We start from the raw sequence: 20,267 nt of genomic DNA on the forward strand, positions 1-20,267 counted from the left end.
AATTTGATCAAGGCCCGAGAACAGTCTCCCAGATCTCTCCATAACCCAAATCAGCGACAAGACACAGAACAAGAAATAAGTCGGATCGATGTACTCCATGTACATCCTGCCACTATAACAAACAAAACCCCACTCCCAGATACTTAGCACTACTAAAGGAAACCAGATAGATCGCATGGCGAACGGAGAAAAAAAAAAGGGTACAAGTATCGCAAGTGGGAACATGAATCAATCAGGTCGGACAGGCGGAAGAACGGGTTGTGATGTGTAACATTTGCGCTCGGAGGCGCCAGGAACCGTGGAACGGGGGGCTAGTAAGATTCAATGGACTGTATGCAATGATGGGCCAAGAATAGGGTGTCAGATTGGATGGGGATAGGACCCGAATTATCGGATTTTTGGAGGTGTTCGAACCATTTGGAGCGTTGGAGCCTCTGGTTGAGAGTTGGTGTGTGGATGTTGGAAGTTGTCGGTGGAGTCAGTTGGGTGAGTGCGCGTAGTGGGGGGCCTTGCGATGGTGGTTTGACTTGTCTTGTGCGAGATCTCAAGGCTAATGAACTATCAAGAAAGACCAGATAAAAACAATTCCAGAGGTCATCGGCTAACTATTAATAGGTTTTTTATGACGTTGAAACGGTTATTAAAGGTGTAGAAGCGGAAAACAGAATGGTAGAAAACATCTCATGTCTTTTTTTATATTATGCCACAAGGTAAGTAGCGATAGTAATACATGCGACAGAGATGAAGTCAACAAAAAAGAAAGAACACGTTGTAGCTGATTGTACAAGATCGCCGATTCCTTCCAAGTGATTATCCCCCAGACGATCATAAGCAACAGTATAATATGCAAACGCCATTCAACCCAACTCAAGAAACCAAAAAGCAACAGATTCCCACCCCAAGGCCCTTTTCGCCCCGACAAATTATGCAAGAAAAGAAATAGAAAAGGGAAAAATAAAAATAAAAATGATGATAAGGAATCATAATCACACGGAATGGTCTTCGCCAGACCGGAAGACCATATACAACGCCGTAGCCAAGGGTGATGATTGACCGGGTTAAATGCCGATGCCATGTATGGGGTGGCAGTCCCCATTCTCCTTCCTCCAAGGGTATCAATGTCTGACCTCGAGATAAGGTCGTGATGTCGGTGAATTTTTTTTAGTTGTGTAGTTTGGTACCTTTTTTTTTCTTTTTTCTTCTGTGGTTTCTTCCGGATTGCGTGGTCGGATGAGATTGTTTGCATTGCTTTGGTGGGGTTCGCGTGGTTAGATGGTTGGTGTTTTGATTTGTTTTTTTTCTCGTCCTCCCCGAAAGACCGACACTTTTGCTTTTTGTGGTGGCTGTTTTCGTATTTAATCCTCCCACCCGTCGGCGCTGAGGTCACAATCAGGGATGTCCTCTAGCTTGGAGCCGTAAATCGGACGCCCGTCCGGGTACAGCTGGCCACGGAACTCAGGATTGTAATCAGGACTGGTCTCGTCGAGGGTAGCCACATAGCGGTTGCGACCACCGCGCTTGCTGTGGGTCTTGGTGTAGTGGGCGTTGAGGTTGTCGCTGCGAGAGAAAGCACGATGGCAGCCAGGTACCCAGCATACATGGGGCTTCTCCTTCGAGTGGCTCTTCATGTGACGCTTCAAGTGCTCCTGGCGCTTGAAACGGCCCTTGCAGCCGGGCTCCTTGCACTTGAACTGCACCTGCTTGATGATGTGGGGCAAGTTCTCCAGGCTCAAGTTGGATCGCAGGAGCTGCTTTTTGGATGGCTTGCGAGTAGGCTGACGGTGTGTGCGGATCATTTGGCCATCTCGGTAGACTGGGGAAACTGGGAAGTCCTCGTGATACTCATTGTGGCCCGACATGCGGCTGTTGGGAGTGTCACTGCCTGGCGTTCCCAAGGACATTGATCGGACAGGTGTTGAAGGGGTGTGGGGCTTGAAGGTCTGGAGACTTGCAGGGAACTCAGAGTAACTGGAAGAGGGGGGAGTGACAGGCGAGTGCACAACCTGTTGGGGAGTGATAGTCTGGGGAACCAGAGTATCGTTCGCAGTCACCCAGGACAACATATTGGACATAGATGCGGAGTTGGGGAGACGCTCAGGGTGGTTGAACATGGGACGGGAAAGGCAAGGATTGGATGCAGACTCGGGCAAGTACGCCGCCTGAGCTTGCGGGCGGTAGTAGTGGTTGCGACCCATAGTGTGATGATATTGAGGCATGGGCGCTTGATAAGGAAATGTGGGTTGTTCAAATGTCTTGGGGATTGAATCCTGGGGAATCCAGAATTGATCCACGTTCTCTTCGTAGCCAGAGAGATACTCAGCAGAGATTGGGAGCTGGTCCTGGCGATCCATGTTGCTCACGGGCATGCTCATGCTCTCACCCGAAGGGAAATCCGTCATTCTGAAGGCACTTCGGAGAGGCGTGGCGGACGTTCGTCGCTCCATGGGAAGGCTGTGGTAATGGCCGGCTTCGTGCCAGCCTGGGGATGCCAGGGAACCCTGGCTATAAAGACTAGTGGGAGTGGGAGTCGGAGACTCTAGAGGCGAGAAACTCGAAGTCATCGAGGGACATTCACTGGGTCCCAAAGAGTGGCAGTCAACCTCAACAGTCAAGCGGTCGGAGATCTGTTGGCCGTGGGGTCTCATTTCGTCGAGGTCTTCAACCTTGAGGTCTCGTTGGGCGACAGGGTCGACAATAGTATCACCTGTATTAAGGATTGGGTTTAGTCCACTGTACTAGTGGAGTGTATAGCGATTGAAGGGAATGACGGTTGATAGTCGGATTAGGTAGGGAAGTATTCGAAAGATGGAGTGCAATTGGCAGCAGGATAGGAACGATGGACTGGAATGACAAGGGACGGCAACGAGGGTTGGCAGAGAATAAAGAACGAGGATGAGACAAAAGAGATAGCTCAGGCACGAGGGAGTGATGCCTGGCACAGTGACCACAGGGACAGGATAGGGAAAGAAAGAAGGGAATGTCAAGGGCCTTGGAGAAGAGAAGAGAAAGAAGGAAGGGAATGGAGGGGACAAACGAGCAGAAATAAACAAAATTGGGCCAGCATAGAACCGGCCGGGTGGAGATCGGACTTACAGCTATACGCCATGACTCGGATGAGATCCAAAGACGCCCGCGTCGCGTGCCGGAGGAACGCTTCACGCAAGGCCAGGAATGCAGAACAATAGCCTCGCCTCTGTTACCGCGGCAAAGGAGGGCTGGTTGGTGGAGGGGTTCAGATAGCCGGGTTCGTGGCACCGGTTTCGCGTTTGGCAAATCGCACAATGGGCAGTCCAACGAATAGAGTGTCGAGTCAACTCTAGAGACTCGTGGCTGGAGCCCCCAAAGGTACACTGGTTTCAGGTACCTTGGATAGGATCGTGATGGTTTCCCTGGAGAACGACCCTGAGACGCGGTGGTTGGACGTGTGGGGAGATAGAGACAAGAGGAGGAGGGGAGGTTGGGTCTCAGATTAATTGACCGGATGTTGCTAGGGATGGAGATTCAGCAGTGGTAGCAGGGCTGGGATGTGGTATAAGAAAAGAGTCTCAAGGGTATTAAATTGTTCAGAGACACCGGCAAGGAGGATTGGAGACTGTGGGAGGACAGACGAGAAGGGGCGGGTTTATAGTTCCCCAGCCAGGGCGTGGAAGCTTGTTCCTGGAGAAGAACAGGAACAAGTTGAACAAGATGGGAAGAAGAACTCGAGATCGACAGGATCGATTGCCTCATCCCTAACTTTTGGATTATTTTGGAAATTGTATTTTTTATGGTTTAATATGCTGGACGAAAAATCTAATATTCTTTTTATAAAATGAGGATCATTATCATCATTGATCATGCGAATCATGATGATCAGACCGCATAATTTATTCTGTTTTATTTTGTTTTTATTATTATGAAACCAACTTCAATCGGCCGGCATCTTTCTTCATATCCGATCTCACAGGTACACAATCAGAGGACCCATAAAGTCCCCATAATTACCCACGGCCGGTCTCCATAGCTATGATCATATTATGGGCCTCGACAAAGTGCCAGCCAGTTGGAAACCACCGCCACTGGAATGTCCGGCTGTGCCTCTTGCGTCCCGCGCAATGTGAGTAGAGTCTATTTTCGCGGTTTGACATGCAGCCTGGGGGGGGCGTTGGGTCTCTGGTGCCCCAGACTTTTCTCCTTGAGTATGATTGTCCTACTGAATCGGGATTTATTCTGTCCTTTTCTGCCTAGACTGGATTATTTGGGACTATTTTACTATTTTGTCATGGCCAACTTGAGGACGTGCATCTTACTCATGCTTTAGGTTTACTTTTTGGTCTTTTTTTCTTTTTGCTGCACCGATTGAGGCGTCGATCCTCCCCGGTACCCTAATCCAATATGGTGATAATCATGATACTCGTACTTACTTCGTACCTTCGCTGGACCTGCACCAGATCGACCATCGCCCCACTCTCCCCGTTCGAACCTCTAGCAGACGAACATACCCACACAAGAAGGAATTGTCTCGGGCAAAGTCCTCTTGAGACAGACAGAAACAGACACAATCATGACCTTTAGTGCTATGGAGTTCTCTATCTCTAGTGGCAAACCGCATATAGCTATCTCCTCCACTCTCCAAAGGATCTCCAGTCAGCCAATCTGAGCTCAGACGTTAGTGGCGGATCCCCAAGTGGGGGGGGGGCCTTGATCGATCTCATCCGGGCGCGGTTCAGCCCAGGTCCTGCAAGTACAACAAGTACCCTCCGTACAACGTCTGACCTATCGAGCCTACTGGGCTCGAGTCTATGCTGGTCTGTCCCAGTCGGGCCTAGTCTAATAATTTCCCTCCCCGGGGATCTTCAAATAAAAGCAAACTGGCCATATGCCGGTCGTGGGGAGCGTAGCATTGTAAATTCCAGTACATCTGTCGGCTATTCTCCGCGTGCTTGGACCAATCCGCGACCCTCTCTGTTGAGTCTGTTCAACTCTTGGGCCTCTTTCTCTCGAGCCTCTCGTACCTCATTCACATAGTTCCCATCGTCCCAAGAGAAAGTTACTCGCGGGCTCCGGGTTATGGATCGTCATCCCATAAGGCTATCGATCCAAATTATGTACATACTCGACTCAGCTACTACTACTGACGACCATTCCGATTGCCGTTATGATCAATATGTTTATCATAACTCTGGTTATGATTGGTTGGGTGAAAGATTGCGATGACCGTTGCTATTATTGTACCTGGCAGTTCCTTCCCCAGAGTCGAGACCCCTACGGAGTACAGTAGTACTCACTGCGTATCTATAATTTCCTACAATCAATATGGTCACCCTTCTCCCCCATGACAAATAAGCCAATTCGGCCAAAAGGCCCCGGTCGCCCACCGTCGTCATCATGGAATGTGCAGAGCGTGCAAAAGCTGCAGACAATCTGGACCCTGAAAGGACTTTGTCCTCCATCGGTAGACAGACAACTGGGACTGAGCGGGCGCGGGGTATGGTCGAGAACTCTCTCTCCATCTACTTACTCTGTACTTTCGGAGACCTAGTCCCCTCTCTTCTCTACCTTTCGCTCCGGAGCTGCCGAGCGAAAGACCGCATCGCTCAGGGACCTAGAGTTCAAACTATCCAGGAAGCTAGTAATGGACCTGCATCTGACTCCAGGGGAAGTTTATGATCCATCACCCGTCAGTCGAGACCCGAATTCAGGGAACCTGCTCTGGTTGGAGCAGATGGGCGGACAGTTTCGATGACAATGGCCTTAGCTTGGTAAGGCTTCTCCTGGTTCAATCCCAGTATCTTGGAACTACTGCGTAGCTATTACCGGTCCGGGATTTGCGTGCATTCTTGAAGACCTCGAGCGAGCTCCTCGATCCTCTTCCCAAGCCACGCTATTTAGTGGCAAAAGAAAAACGGCATTTGGATCCTCGTCATGCGAAACACAAGTACAGCCTCCTCGAGTCTTCTTTCCCTCATTCCAACGCACGAAAGTACTATATTGTACCTACCGTGTTTTGCTTCCGTCCCCGTGCCAGGCGTGCACCTGGAACAGACAAGAAGATGAGGATTGTCAGAATGGATTCCATTTCCCCAAAATTTCGCCTCCGACCGGAAAATGCCTTCTTGATGTGTATATCACATTACCGACCGATAGACAGTAGACACGACGGGTCAGGATGAAACAGAGAATCGGCCTCCTTCTCCATCTTGTTTCTGTCGTGTGCCCTAAACCACGTACCTACTAGATTTTTTAGCCTCCAATAGACGAGCGCTTGCTCCCATGGACTTCCAAGGCAGACAGCCGAGAGTTCTGACAGCTCTCACTGGGTTCATAGAGTTCATAGGGCTCTTTGGGGCTCTGATTCGGGGCGTTTGGTCAATTAGTTAAACTCTATTCTCGGTCACGACTGAGCCACAGTAGCAAGCCGAGATCCACGCCATCTACGTATGCAGCCGCATATTAGCGTTGGGGTACTCATGAAGTGGGGGCTATTGGTTTGTTTTTTCGGGACAAAGGACCTAGTGTTCGGAGATGAAAGCCCGTGCTTAGGAGTTCATCAATGGGCTTCAGCTCTTCCGGAAATGGGGCCTATGAGATTAGGGGTTTAGTGGACTTTTGGACTAGTGGATTATCGGACCTACATTATGGAGCTCGGACGATGCCTGTAGATCATTTCTCCTCTTTCGGTCTCTCATGCCGTTCCGTGGCGATCCTCGCGACCGTCAGATCCAGACGATCCAGTCTCAACCAAGTTAGTGGGTTTAGCCAGCCGAATTACACGACCCACCAGGTGTCCTATTCCCCATTCCATCTTCCATATCAATATGTATTCCATATTCCATATCTTATATCTCATAATTATCTGCCGTGTTCAGTGATCCGACAGGGTCACCACGAGGAAGATTGTCGCAATGTTTCATGCATGTTGGGGTTGGAATCAGGTTTCTGGTCTCTTGCAAAGCAATACTATTCAATAATTCTACCCCAAGATGTGTCAGTTGGGCTGCAATCCTCGACGCCACTATTGTACTTTGTTGAAGCTCTGGTTCCATGGGACTGCCAAGACTCAATCGACGCCAAACTCTACTTTTGTGCTTGTTTGGTTCCTTAATGAGTTCCGCTCGAGAATCCAAACCGCTTCAACATTCATGCTTTTTGTTTACGATGCTCTTTGATTCTGATACAAGAAGAATCTCCATACATCACTGTTTCCATTGAATCTAGATAAACTGAAGAGCTCTTAGAGCCTCGGCCTTTTACCCAGACATCCAGAAGCACAGGCCTAGTTTGGCCGCAAGGGCTAGAGTCCCCTCAGAAACCTCCAAGACCCCTGCGTTCAAAGGGATGACCGACTTGGATCTTCTTTGTGTTGGCTAATCATCTCAAGCTGCCAAGACTATGCTTAGGTTCATCTTATTCATGCTTGGCAATCCTCTAGCTGGCCATGGTTCGCAAGGAATAACGGCAAAATGGCCTGAGACCAGATGAGGTGGGTCTAGAGCCCCGAGCACTGGACCCGGTGATTGGGATGTGGCAGGTCGTAGGAGAAAGTTTGAATGGTTCGTTCGGAAATCTGATCTCTTCTGTTGCATTGAGTCATGCCATCTGAAGTAGCCTTATCACCAAGCCATTGCATGATTTGGACCGCCACCAGGCGAAGTGGCGACTTATGTGGCTTGTTCGGATGCTCGGGGTATCCATTGCGTACATACCTCTTGGCTGTCTGTGCTTCTTCGGCCTCGCTGCTCGCATTGTATGGGGAACGTTTACTTTAGATGGTTAACTCGCCACCGATCGATCTTGCGCGATTTACACTCACTTGGACCAGATTATTCGCATTCAAATTGCTCGTGTGATGAACCCATTCGAGGAAAATACTTTTCTCAAGGCTCAATCTAACGATCAGCTAGAATGAGTGACAAACTCCCAAACTCATCTCTGCCTGACAATAACGATAGCTCGATAGCCATCATCACATCTCATATCTCATATTCAATAGTCAGGTACCACCCTCGACAATTCGACCATCAGATTCTCAGCTCAGAATAGCGTCAGGGGTACCTCGGACAACCCCCATACACATAAACCTTAACGATCCAACAAGGACAGTACATGCATTAGCACGATTACTGCAATTCTAACCCAAGTACACGGAGCATCAAGAAGAAGACTATCGATTTTAGATCTTTCTCAGACCCCTGTTCATCCTGTATCCTCCATCCTCCACGCCGAACACCTCCGTGGCTTGCCAGAAAATTAAACTCGCAAATGTAATCATAACAATCCCCAAAGAGACAAAAACAAATTCCCACTCCCGGACCCACATGACATGCAAGCCTCACAGCGCCATGACACCAAAGTTCAGCAAGCCTGATGGTCGATCATTTTGCGGGGGAAGATCCATAGTGGTCCAGCTTATGCAGTCGGGCCAATAAAGCATCTCCCAGCATACCGTGTACTACAGTACTATTTCACATCGGTCTCTGGCTGAGCATTCCTCGGAAGAGCACTCAGCATGATCCGCGAAGAAGATCACAGTGCTGGGTGAGGCGTTCTGCAGGTGCGTTTCGCCCAATGCCCCGGGATCTGGTCTGATAACGTTGTCGCCATTGAATGCCAGAGCATATGAGGACAGGACTTTGACTGAAATGATAACACTATTCAAACTCATATTTTATCCATAGAGTTAGGAGCAGGTCCAAGTTTGAGTTTACCGTATAGACTGTGCGCGTTCTTTGATCCCGCTATGGTCAGTGCATACTTGGGATTTAAGGGGAGATTAGTAAATCGCTGAAATAGGGGAGTGTATATTAACTCTACAGAGAAATCTGAGATGGACGACTCTTTTCAAGTTTGGAATACTTGATGAAATAATCAAAAGTTGGCAGAAAGGAGAACCATTTGACAATCTGCCAACTATGGCTTTGTCAGGCCATTGTATCTAAAATCACATCGGCGGTGGATCAATAAAGGGACCATCCTCAGGTCCGGGGTTTGTGGCCATCCTGTAGAACATTACAAAAGGTAGCAAATACCTCGAATACCGGCTAACAAAGCCGATGGTACAGTATTATTGTCAGTGAATAATGTAGGAAACCTGAAGATGCTCCGTAACTTGGACAATTTAGGCGTGGTACCTGGTGGTTCCTGGACCAAAGCAACTTAGACTTTAACCCTTTCTTTTCAACGTCCCCACCCCCTTGCAGCGCTATCCTCTTTTCCCTACGAATGAGCCTCAAAACAATCTAAAATAGACAGAGTATTTGATTGAAAGCTGTTGAACGGCAATATTTACTTTTTCACTTTGTGCTTGGTACTTTTTGCTCCATCCTATCATGTTGACGCGCATTCAGGAAGCCCGCGTCACCTTGCGTTGTCAAGTCCCGGATTCCTGGATACGACACCCAGTGGCAAAAGGTTATGTTATTCGGCACTGCCCTACGATCGGTTTCTCCTAGAGCGCGGTCCTAGTTAAGGAGATCGGGGATCGCGTTTGTGGATACTCTTATTGAGGGTTTTCAGGATTTCGTCGTCCCTGAATTCGTCCCTCGTGTTACCCCGGCTTTGAACAGGGTCGCGATGAAAGGGGAGAACGCGGTTGGCAGTTGTAGATCAGGGACGACCCTGGAGTATTGTAGCTCCTTGGGGGAATCTATGAAGGCCAAAGTTGAAAGATCGAAGTAAACGTTCTATATTCAGACATGAAATCATACGCAATCGCCGAGAAAAGTCACAGTCATAGCGTTAGCCAGTGCTACTTACTCCGTACTTCAATGCGCATGCCAGTCAACTCAATAGCGCAAGCAAAACAAGCTGGATATGCAACACGACTCAATAGCACCTCCGCAGTACTCACCCGGTCTCGCCGACTGGCGGCCCGATCAACAGCATTGATCGACCCTGCACATCACATCCCGCACGCTTAACATTCCCAGGGTCCCAAGTGTCCAGTAGATTGGTGGTCCAAACGCCTCCCCACCCCACTACCCAAATGTACGGCACGCACCAATATGTCTTGGGCTAGCAGCGGGGAGGTGTTGAGGTTGGACCTCTATCTGGTCCGTTCACTACTGTCTGTTGCTCAAGGAGAATCTTGGTGACATCATCGATATATGCCCTTGCCTCAGGCGAGATAATCGCGCGTGCCTGTTTGGTCGACACGCATTGCGCTACTTGGTGCACTTTCATAAAAGGGGATCGATATAGCGCTTGTTCTAGGTTTTTGGGCTGCGAGTATATGGGTCGTGTTCAATATATTGTACGTTGTCGTGGAACAGAGTGGAGTAGGATTGTAGAGAGAGGGATGGGGGCGATGGATATCGGGTCGAGACAGTGCTATAGGACTGAAGCTGTAGGTGATCAGAAATCTGTGTGTCTAGATCCATGTACGTTTGAGCCAGAGTGTCATTCTTGGCAGGTCTCTGTGCGCAATTGCTTTCAGAGGACTGGTGAATGGTAAGTTCGGTTCTGGTCACTTGATGCTCAGTAAATGCGATTAGGTTGGCTATGGCGATAGAATAGAAGTTTACTGACTGTTGGGTAGCCACTTGGTGACGAGCTCACAAATTGTAGCGGTAGTGTTTTAGCGATCTGGAGTGAGTTCAATTCCTTGTATTTGTGCTGTTGCTTGGGGTATATGCAGGTTGTTGGGGGGATATACTCACCCGAGGGGGTATTGGCATAAGGTGGAAGGATCTTTCTTCCCAGCTAATATACACACAATGGGATTCCAAAATACTTCAAATCCTATTTAACTCTATCAGTCTATTGAACCCGCCTTATTGAAGGCTATTTTACAAAATAGACTTGAGTATTGCTAGAAAATATATGATGTTTAGAGCTTTCTAGGTATTGATGGTCAGCTTCTGTTGTGGATATATATCCTGCATCTGCCGGGCCGCCCCCTAATCTGAGCACCGAACTTTGCGAACTGGAGATAGCACAACAAAAGAGCATTTATTGGAAAGACCGACCGATCAATTCTTAGATTTCTTCCGATTAGGTATAAGATGTTCTCAGCTTTAGATATTGGATCTATATGCTAGAGAGTTCGAACTCCGGGAGTACCAACGCCCAGACCTAGGTACCAACTTACATCCATGGAACGCGCAAACACAAAACACGACATTCAATCACACCGACGAAAAACAGAAGTATACTCATCCTTTATTCCCATCAACATTGATATTCTTCGTTTAGCTGACAACCATATTCGCTAGTTAAGTATCGTGAACTCCATCGACCCAGGATGTAAAGCCTCCGCCCGCCCGAATCAATCCCAGCCAACTACTCCAAATAATTCGCCCACACAAACATCAATCCAGTCTCACCATTGAAAGCCAAGTTCTTTGGATTGTCATAAACAGTCAAATTATCGACTCCAACATATCTACCAACGAAGAAAGCATCTCTACCTGCAGGTAGCCGTCGGAGCAATAACGGATCAGAACCGCCCGAGCAACTCCGAGCAAGCCAGCCAGCCAAATAGAGAATCAATTCATATCTGACAGAGGTGACAAGTTCCGAATGCACCGTCCCGACACGGCGTGGCCCACGACTTGTGTGATAACCCGCGGACAAAAGTGAAGGGCATGACAAGAATCCTCCGAGATGGTCTTCTCCGGGCCGCATTGGCGAGCCGACTGGATGGTTTGCAAACCAACTGGTCGAATTCACAATCTGCGATGCAGAACGCACACTGAAAACGCTTCTCCCTGCGGCTTGCCGTGGCCTGACAGGCGCGGACAAGCAACGTGCAGTTGCAGATTCCTAAGCCCCGAGTTGAGGATGAAATTCCGATGTTTTGCTTCTTTTGGCCTCGTGTGCAGACTGGATGGCCGCTTACAACGGTCCTAATAATGTATTTGAATGAAGGTTAGCCGAGCATCGACCGGGGTTCGGGTCGTGGCAGTGTTGTTGTACGACCGAGAGGACCACGACTGCTGCCATGCAGCTTTGACTGCGGCCATGTCTACTCGCATTGCATCCGAGGGACCCCTGGTCTATGTACGGATGATTTACGGATCGTAGAACGGGTCACATAGATCAGGTTGTGGAGACCACAACGGAGATCATGTGGAGAGAAGAGGAGAGTGTGATGGGTCGGATTTGAGGCTGTGAGTCGCATGACTGTTAACTCGATCGACACTCTCCATCTGTATTCATCTCCCGGAAACGGGGACGCAAGCGGATACATGGGAAGAGGCATTGGACATTTCATACGTCTGTTCAGGTCTGAGGTCGCGTGTGGATAAAGGTCACATACAGTGACCGCATTTCTGCTACGGTCGGGAGGCCTGACGACGGAGAAAACTGCCTGAATGGAACACATCAAATCAGCGCCACATCGAAAGCAATTGATTTGCTGTCAAGAGGAGGAAAAAGAGCTAGGATTAGACTTGGAAATGGTGACATATCAGCTCCAATTACCGCATCAATTCTAACCGGAGCCTTGCCCGGTGTTCCCACTGCTATTCGGAGTTCAGCCTTGAATCAACATTGATGAATGAAGGCTAGGCATTGTTCTCGAACACCCAACGCCACGACTAAGCAAAACGGGGTGTGTCCTGATTGCTCGCCCATGGTCCTTTTAGCCTCTAATTCGTGTTATCAGCGCGGGGAAACTTGGATTTCCTGTCAGCTCTAAAGTGCCTAACGAATGAGAAGTCTCCCTGAGGATTGCGGCTTTGTTGGCGTTGCGACCCTGGCCCAACGCGATAAGCTGCCACTTATGCCGAACTCCGAGGCTGAGGCAGCTAAATAACGGCCCTCAGCACTAAAGCGTCTGAGATCTTAAATGTTCAATTTGGGGCGTTTGCTTAGCTACCAGAGGACTGAAGTCTTCAGCGTCCCTTTCACACTGCCAAAATGGTTGCCGAAACCGCCGCCGATGAAACGCAGCCCCTGCTCGCCAACGCGTCGACAGGCGCGACTCCTGGTCGCTCGAAGTCCAAGAAACTCATGATCTTGCTAATGTGCTCTATCTTCGTGCTGGCTGTGGATTTCGGCAATGACATTGGCCTCGCCCCAGAGACTGCGATCTTCGAGCAGATCATCTGTCGCAACCAGGGACTTCTATCGAGTGGCGGAGAATCTCCGCCGACCGCTACTCTACCCGTTGACGGTAGCGATCCATGCAAATCGGAAGCCGTGCAGGGTGAACTGGCGCTGGTCCTCGGGTACAAGAGTATGTTTGAGGTGCTCCCGAGTATCTTTTTGTCCTTGCCATACGGTGTGCTATCGGATCATTGGGGCCGCAAGCCCGTCATCTACTTGGGCATTACGGGATTGCTGCTGGGGGAGCTATGGGTCCGTCTAGTAGGTAAGTTAGGGAGCTTTGACTGTCCTGGTCTAAGACTTAATAATGGGATACTGATCGCCGTTACCTGACCTACATTATAGCGCTATTTTCGAATGTGTTACCCTTGCGACTTGTCTGGATGACCGGATTGTTCAGGATCATTGGGGGTGGAGACCAGGCACTCGTTTCGATTGCATTGGTGATGGTTGCGGACATCTTCTCTGAAGAAGAACGGTACACCAATCTCACAGTTTAATTTGATTCCCCTTTCTGACAGCAAGATAGATCCACGGCGCTCTTCGGGCTTCAATCATGTGTTATTTTGGCCGAAGTTCTGGGTACTCCTATCAGCGCGTGGCTGATGCAATATGGCAACTGGCTCCCATACATTCTAGGCACAATCGTCATTATTGCAGGGTGCACCCCGGTCTTGTTTCTCCCAGAGACTCTGGAAGAAGCCAAGGCTAACAAGGCACAATACCGCCGTGAAGCTGGTCAAGAAGCCTCGGAACCCCCCAGACGCTCCAATGGGCAGGTTGAGCCAGCTGGCAAACAATCAGCGCTGCAAGAAATTATTTTCCGGGCTCGCGAATTCAAAGACTCAACGCAATTTATTTGGCGGAACTACAATGTCTGCGTAGTAATCTTTTGCTTGTTGGTCTCAGTCATCAGTCGGCAGTCTTCCGCTATTCTCCTTCAGTTTGCATCGAAGAAATTCAATTGGAGCATCGCCAAGGTATGTATTCCTTGTCTACATCGAATCTAGGGTCTGCTAACGTTCCTCCAGGCCAGCCTTTTGATCTCCCTACGTGGGATATTCAATCTCGCAAATTATCTCGTCATCATACCGGCATTGACCTTTGTCGCTGCCAAGTATCTCAAACTTCATGGAAAACGTCGCGACTATCGCCTGAGCCAGGGAAGCGGATTGGTCTCGATTATCGGCTTCCTTACCATTGGCCTCGCCCCGGTCCCAGCTCTGCTGATATGCGGCTTGGTGATTCTTTCCACAGGATCTGCGTTCCTCGTCACTGCGCGCAGTCTGGCGACTGCTTTTGTGCCTCCAGATCAAGTCGGCACGCTCTACTCGGCTATAGCGATCTCTCAATCCCTCGGTATTCTAATATCTGGCCCATTGTTTGCCTATCTTTTCCGAATCGGCTTACATTTCGGCGGTGTTTGGATGGGACTGCCCTTCTTGCAGGCTGGTCTCCTCTATGTGATCGCCACGATTGCCATCTGGTGCATTCAAGTTCCTCGAGACGCGCAAGACGAAAATGAGGAAGAAGAGCCTTTGATATCATGATAGACCATTCCTTTGTCTTTGGATTCTATACGAGGTGCCTAAAACCTGAAAATCGACTTTCCTTTGTTTTTCCTTTTTACTTCGTATCGCTTCCAATTAGATCGGGGGAAATGGCCATGTAGAAGCAAGCAACAAGGCGCCCCCAGGTGACACAAATTTCTCTTTGCACCATTCCTGAAGAGGCGAAACGTGAAAGAACAATCAAAGTCTTCCAGGTTCCTTCCGTCAACGTTGGTTGGCCAGAACACGGCCGATCATCAACATTTTTAATCTCGAGGGGCACCCAGTTCGGAGATCCACCACAGACAATGCAACCTCAATTACGCCCTATCCCCTCCCCGGACAATCCCAAAACACTAGCTGCAATTCGTCCAGATTGAATCCCCAGGACTTCCGACGGAGACCTTGCCCACGCATGGCCGAGTTGAAGGCTGATTCGACATCTCTATTGGTGGCTTCATTTAAGTCCTGTTCCCCGCTCGGTCGGGATCGACCACTTTTCGTCAGGCTAACAGGACCAACTCGGTCACTAAGTCCGCCAAGCAGGTCGCTAAAGGGCCTTGGAACGACGATTCGTTTAGCTCATCAGTTGAACGGCGATATCCGATCTTTCAATCGCGAATCAGCGTCGTCTTATCGGCGCATGTGCTGCTATCAGTTGCGATCGACTGGTGATGCACCCGTTTTTGTCTTTGCAGGACGCTTCATTCCTCGGAGGACCTCGTCGATAGTCAGTTAGTGACTGGTCAGTGTGTGTCTGCACTATTTATGTTCGGCATGATGCCCCTGGCAGATGATCTAGTTTATCAGTTTTCTTTACATTGAAGATCTACATTGAGTACTATTTCTATCTTTGTTAAACTATGGCTTTCTCTCGCTCTTCTATGCTAGCCCTGGCGGTTACCTCGTTGGTGTCTGGGGCCTCTGCCCAACTGGAGACATGCAGCAACACCAACACCTTCAGTTGCCAGAGCTCGTCCACGAATCCGACCTGCTGCTTCAATTACCCCGGCGGTGCCCTCTTGCAGACTCAGTTCTGGGATACCAACCCATCCACTGGCCCCACTGACTCCTGGACTATCCACGGTCTGTGGTACGTATCGTTCATCTCTATTTATAACCCATCAGCAACTATGTTTCTCCAAGAAGCCTGAGCAAAACAAGATATTGACTCCAATATAGGCCCGACAACTGTGACGGCACCTACGAGTCCAGCTGCGACTCCGCTCGTGCCTACACCAACATCTCAGACATCCTGACAGCCCAGGGTCGCACCGATCTCCTATCCTACATGCAAAACTACTGGGTCGACATCAACGGCGACGACGAGAGCTTCTGGGCTCACGAGTGGGGCAAGCACGGCACTTGCATCAACACCATCGATCCCAGCTGCTACACCAACTACTCCTCGCAGGAGGAAGTCGGCGACTTCTTCCAAAAGGTTGTTGACCTGTTCAAGGGTCTCGATACGTACCAGGTATGTATTCTCGCCACGGTGCTGCTTCAAGATACATGATGTCTGATCTGATACTTGTTAAGGCCCTCTCCGCTGCTGGCATTACCCCCAGTAGCTCCAAGACCTACACTCTGAGTGAAATCCAGGCTGCCCTGACCAGCCTGCACGACGGCGCGTCGGTCTACCTCGGCTGCTCCAGCGGCTCGCTGAACCAAGTTTGGTACTTCTTCAATGTGGCTGGCAATGCTATTGATGGCCAGTACCAGGCTGTTGACACTCGTAAGTTGCTCGCCGTTATAGAGCAATCCCACAATCTTATGGAAATTCCGAGGGCTAATTTGTTTTACACAGTTACCAAGTCGAACTGCCCCAGCAGCGGTATCAAGTACGTGCCCAAGTAAAGCTCCTAAATAGAATGATGTACGGGCGTAGTCTGTGTCTTGGATATGAGTGATCTATACGAATTACTACGGGTTCTATGATGCAATGATGTGAGGATGAATGGGTTGGTATCTTGGAGAGTAGAGTACATAGCGCAACACAGGAATGTATTCCCGTTAATGGAGCCACAATTGAGTAGTCTTTCGTTAAAAGTACAAATTCTCCACGAATAGTGAAGGAAACAGCAATCAAGCTTCCCTCCGCCTCTTCCTGGAGCGGCCCGCACCAGCAAATGAATATGATAAGAGCCCGCATTACCGCCGGCGATCAGCGGCGGATGACCAGCCCTGCAAATTAAGTGGCAGCCGCGGGCTACCTAACGAGCCCACCCACTCGCTTATCAGTGGATATGAGCATTCGACGGATTCCCTTTCTGATCGGGATCGACTGGACAGTTGTTTGAAGGGGGTGGCCGCTCCTCACGTTTGACCTCGATCTGCGTCTAAACTCAAGACCTCTGGACACGAGGTTTTCAGAATGCGACTTTGGGCGGCATGTGTTCTGCAGCAAGGGTCTTTGATTTTCAGGCAGACAGTGCTGGGGTATGGCTTGTGTGTGGTAGGAATCTGCTGCCCACGTAGGTAGATAAAGGCAGGACAGACCATAGACAGACAATAGCAACCTCAAATGCCTTTGAGACGAGCCTGTCGAGCTTCCTCGTCTCTCTTGGATTCCATACGTCCCAAAAAGTCCATACGGCCCATATAACCTTCCTTGGCTTTGCTGGCTGTCCGCAGTTCGTCCTTGATCCCGGCCTGATCCACGTACTGTGCCCAGTCGAGTCTGGATTTCTCGACAGTGTTGATCTTGGGCCCAGTTGCGTCAGTCGCAGACTCCGTGGTAGCCTGTCTCTCCCAGCTCTTCTTGATCAAGCCGGTCGGGTTGGGATCAAACCGCGAGATCTTGCGGAGAGGACAGCGCAGGTTGCGAATCCCCGCCACACCATTGGCATCATCGACCTCTGTGAATTTCACAGCCTCGCCGCTAGACAGGAACGCCTTAGCCTCGGCAGAGTCCTTCGGAACAACTTTCTCCTCGGTGATCATCTCGCCCGCAAACTTGTATGTGCGCTTGATCTTCACCATTTGTTCCTTGTGCTGGCCATGATGCGCATTGTCTTCCGGTTCTGGGGCGCCCTGGTTTGGCGCGTTCGCATCGACAATACCGTCGGTTTCGTCTGGCGCCGGTTCATGCTTGTTCTCGATCTGGGATGCCTGCAGGCTCATTTGACTCTCGGGAGCATTCATCTGCGCCCACAGGGCATCGACATCCACCGTCGCGCCATCGATTCGAGCCAACGGTTTCCGCTCTTCCTCCTCTTGTCTATTCCAGTAGTCAGAATCCAGAACCAGAGCTTAGAAACGCAAATATTAGAATAGCAATCTTACATATGCTTCTTCATCGCGCGTGTCCGTACAAACCCTCCAGCTCCCCCTTCATCCTCGTCAAAGTCAAGATCCTCCTCGTCGACCGCATTCTTGCCCTTGCCCTTTTTCTTCTTCAATTTGTTCCGCTTATCCCGCGCTTTCCGTATCGTTGCCTCATCGCCAGAGTCTAGCTCCTCTGTGACGATCTTGGCTTTCTTATCGGTCTTGCGCTTCTTCTTCTCGGGTTCGGCAGCTTCGTCCTCGGATGAGGATAGCTCGGACTCATCTTGGGCTGGGTCGAGTTGGAAATCTTCGTCTTCGGCGGACTCGTAGGGCTCATCGTCTAGGTTGAGAGCCGACGGGGCATTCGGGTCTACGGACATTTTGTAATCGAGAGCTGTTTGCTTGGAGAAGAAGAAAGGCGATTCAAGAAACGCGCCTCCGTGATTCTGCCGAGGGCGGTATTGATAAGAATTATGTAATTCTTCATATGTCATGGTAAATCATTAATCCGTTCCGAAGATTCCCAAAGTGGTCACTATCAACACCAACATCTTCAACAGGTAAGGTCAACATCAATGCTGTATTCTGGAAGCATTCCGTGCCTAGGATGTTATGAGTATATCGTTGTCAAATTCTTTCACACTGCCTTAAATGAAGAGGGTGGCTTCTTCGCAACATATCCAATACTCATTCACCCTGACAAATTATCAACGGATACCTTCCAGATCTTACCATACCATACCCCTGAGAATTTATATGGACGGTGTCCAGCTCACTTTGATCTCAGGTATTCTTATTCAAATTCATTGGATACATCGCTCATTAACGGGACACGGGACAAACTCCTTGCTTAATATTCCTTAATTACTTCTTTCTCGGTAGACGTGCGGCTCAATCCAACGAAGTGGCCCTGGCCACACCTTCATACTCCAAACTATGACCTGCATGAATCCCCCCAATAAATAGCCTGCTATACATGATGACGTCATTTCAGCCCACGCAACAACTTTACTATTCACATACTAAAAGCGCCTAGGGTAGCCCATCTCTAAACAATCCTTTCTCAGTCCTAGGTTGACTTACGACCTTGAGAGAAGCCCAGCAAAGATCGCGCGGCCCTCTCACGGGCGATAGGCCTGCTTCGTCGCAATCTCCAATTTTTCCAACTGGACTTGTTGTTCGCGACGACGAGATACATCCCGCTGGGACCATGTGCCAGCAGCGGCAGCAATACCCATCAGAATCTCCAGTCCAAGGAGAACACACAGCATCGCGAACCCAGCACGCGTTTCATGGCAGTCACGAGAAAAGTGGACCGGGCTTGATGTACTCCCGCTCGAGGAATCCCATTTGCATGTCCAGCTGTGCAAGGTCTCTCCATCGCTGAAGCCGCTCGGATAAGATGCGGAGGGCCGATAGATGGTGAAGATGATGCCAATGAGGGCTGTGATGAATCCAGAGAAGGCCGATGCGGAAGCATAGGAGTTTAGGAGCTTGATACGGGAATGTGGCTGGAAGGTTGTTAACAGTTGACACAGAAGTACTGGGACTGGTATACTAACAGATGGGAGCATAGCAACAACCACATATACCAAGTTCAAGATGGCAATCACACAGCCACAGGCTAGAGCTGCAATTGTCGGTCGCATGTCAAGGTTCAATGGCCAGAGAGCAAGACCCTCGGTGGCCCATTGTGCGGTGGTCTTGTAGTGGTGCAATGGTACCGCCTCACAGGCGATGACAGCAACAGCTCCAGTAGTGATCGCCAGAGACAGACCCAATCGAGCCCAGTGGAGAGCACGGTTTCGCTTGAGAAATTTGGACTCGTCCATAGAGCCGGCTGTAGATGCGTTGGAGCTCATCGTGAAGGTGGTAGACAAAAGAGTAGGATAATAACAATGGACACAATACCGAGGGGGATCACGAGAGTATGTACTAGAGCACGTAACCTTGCCAGCAAGGGTTCTCAAGGGGATAATTGAGGAGTATAAAGAATAGTGAGTGGAAAGAGAGAACCTCACTGAGGGAAGAAGAAAGAAAGAAAGGCAGTCCCGTAAAACAAGAGAACGGCTCGAGGGAAAGTAGATGCAAGAAAGACCTCAAGAGCCAACCAAGCGCCCGTGGTGAAAGCCTCTGAATATGTACTTACTGTAGCACAGAGCCCTTGCCGATCGTATTTTGTCATCACGGACAGTTTCAAGCCAGCGTCTTACTATCACAAAGGGCCCTTTGCCGTAGGCGCTTACCCAACTCGAATAGATTGAACGGGGTATCCTCAAGCACAGACAGTTCCCCCTTAGCGCACATATTATCGAGCATATCGTCGGCTCTGATTCGATGAGACCTCAAATTTAATTTTCAGGACTGCGCGAGCATCACTGCAAGCAGTTGGCTTGCAGAATTGTTTTGCTTATGGAGGGT

General features: G+C 49.6%; 5 protein-coding genes across 5 annotated transcripts; 2 read left to right on the forward strand and 3 right to left on the reverse strand.

The window, feature by feature from the left end:
- Positions 1 to 667: 667 nt before the first annotated feature.
- Positions 668 to 3,578, reverse strand: brlA (C2H2 type transcription factor BrlA). Its single transcript, XM_057155803.1, has 2 exons — positions 3,094 to 3,578; positions 668 to 2,704 (listed from the first exon to the last, which is right to left on the reverse strand). The coding sequence occupies exons 1-2, from the start codon at positions 3,104 to 3,106 to the stop codon at positions 1,356 to 1,358; spliced, it is 1,362 nt and encodes a 453-aa protein (XP_057004458.1). The 5' UTR covers positions 3,107 to 3,578; the 3' UTR covers positions 668 to 1,355.
- A 9,262-nt stretch (positions 3,579 to 12,840) lies between these two features.
- On the forward strand, positions 12,841 to 14,579 carry N7473_009865 (uncharacterized protein; the record flags this gene model as incomplete). The annotated part of the gene is made up of 4 exons (XM_057155804.1): positions 12,841 to 13,294; positions 13,375 to 13,507; positions 13,559 to 14,009; positions 14,061 to 14,579. 4 exons carry the CDS (start codon positions 12,841 to 12,843, stop codon positions 14,577 to 14,579), a joined length of 1,557 nt encoding a protein of 518 aa, XP_057004459.1.
- An 863-nt stretch (positions 14,580 to 15,442) lies between these two features.
- N7473_009866 (T2 family ribonuclease) lies at positions 15,443 to 16,436 on the forward strand (the record flags this gene model as incomplete). The annotated part of the gene is made up of 4 exons (XM_057155805.1): positions 15,443 to 15,672; positions 15,762 to 16,056; positions 16,119 to 16,314; positions 16,387 to 16,436. The coding sequence occupies 4 exons, from the start codon at positions 15,443 to 15,445 to the stop codon at positions 16,434 to 16,436; spliced, it is 771 nt and encodes a 256-aa protein (XP_057004460.1).
- A 663-nt stretch (positions 16,437 to 17,099) lies between these two features.
- On the reverse strand, positions 17,100 to 18,226 carry swc5 (putative Swr1p complex component (Swc5); the record flags this gene model as incomplete). Its single annotated transcript, XM_057155806.1, has 2 exons — positions 17,100 to 17,799; positions 17,865 to 18,226. The coding sequence occupies 2 exons, from the start codon at positions 18,224 to 18,226 to the stop codon at positions 17,100 to 17,102; spliced, it is 1,062 nt and encodes a 353-aa protein (XP_057004461.1).
- Positions 18,227 to 18,628: 402 nt separating this feature from the next.
- Positions 18,629 to 20,014, reverse strand: N7473_009868 (uncharacterized protein). The gene is made up of 2 exons (XM_057155807.1): positions 19,409 to 20,014; positions 18,629 to 19,357 (listed from the first exon to the last, which is right to left on the reverse strand). Exons 1-2 carry the CDS (start codon positions 19,706 to 19,708, stop codon positions 18,968 to 18,970), a joined length of 690 nt encoding a protein of 229 aa, XP_057004462.1. The 5' UTR covers positions 19,709 to 20,014; the 3' UTR covers positions 18,629 to 18,967.
- Positions 20,015 to 20,267: the final 253 nt, after the last annotated feature.

Source organism: Penicillium subrubescens, assembly GCF_028828155.1.
Source record: "Penicillium subrubescens strain IBT 31985 chromosome Unknown utg000007l_segment0_segment0, whole genome shotgun sequence".
NCBI lineage: Eukaryota > Fungi > Ascomycota > Eurotiomycetes > Eurotiales > Aspergillaceae > Penicillium > Penicillium subrubescens.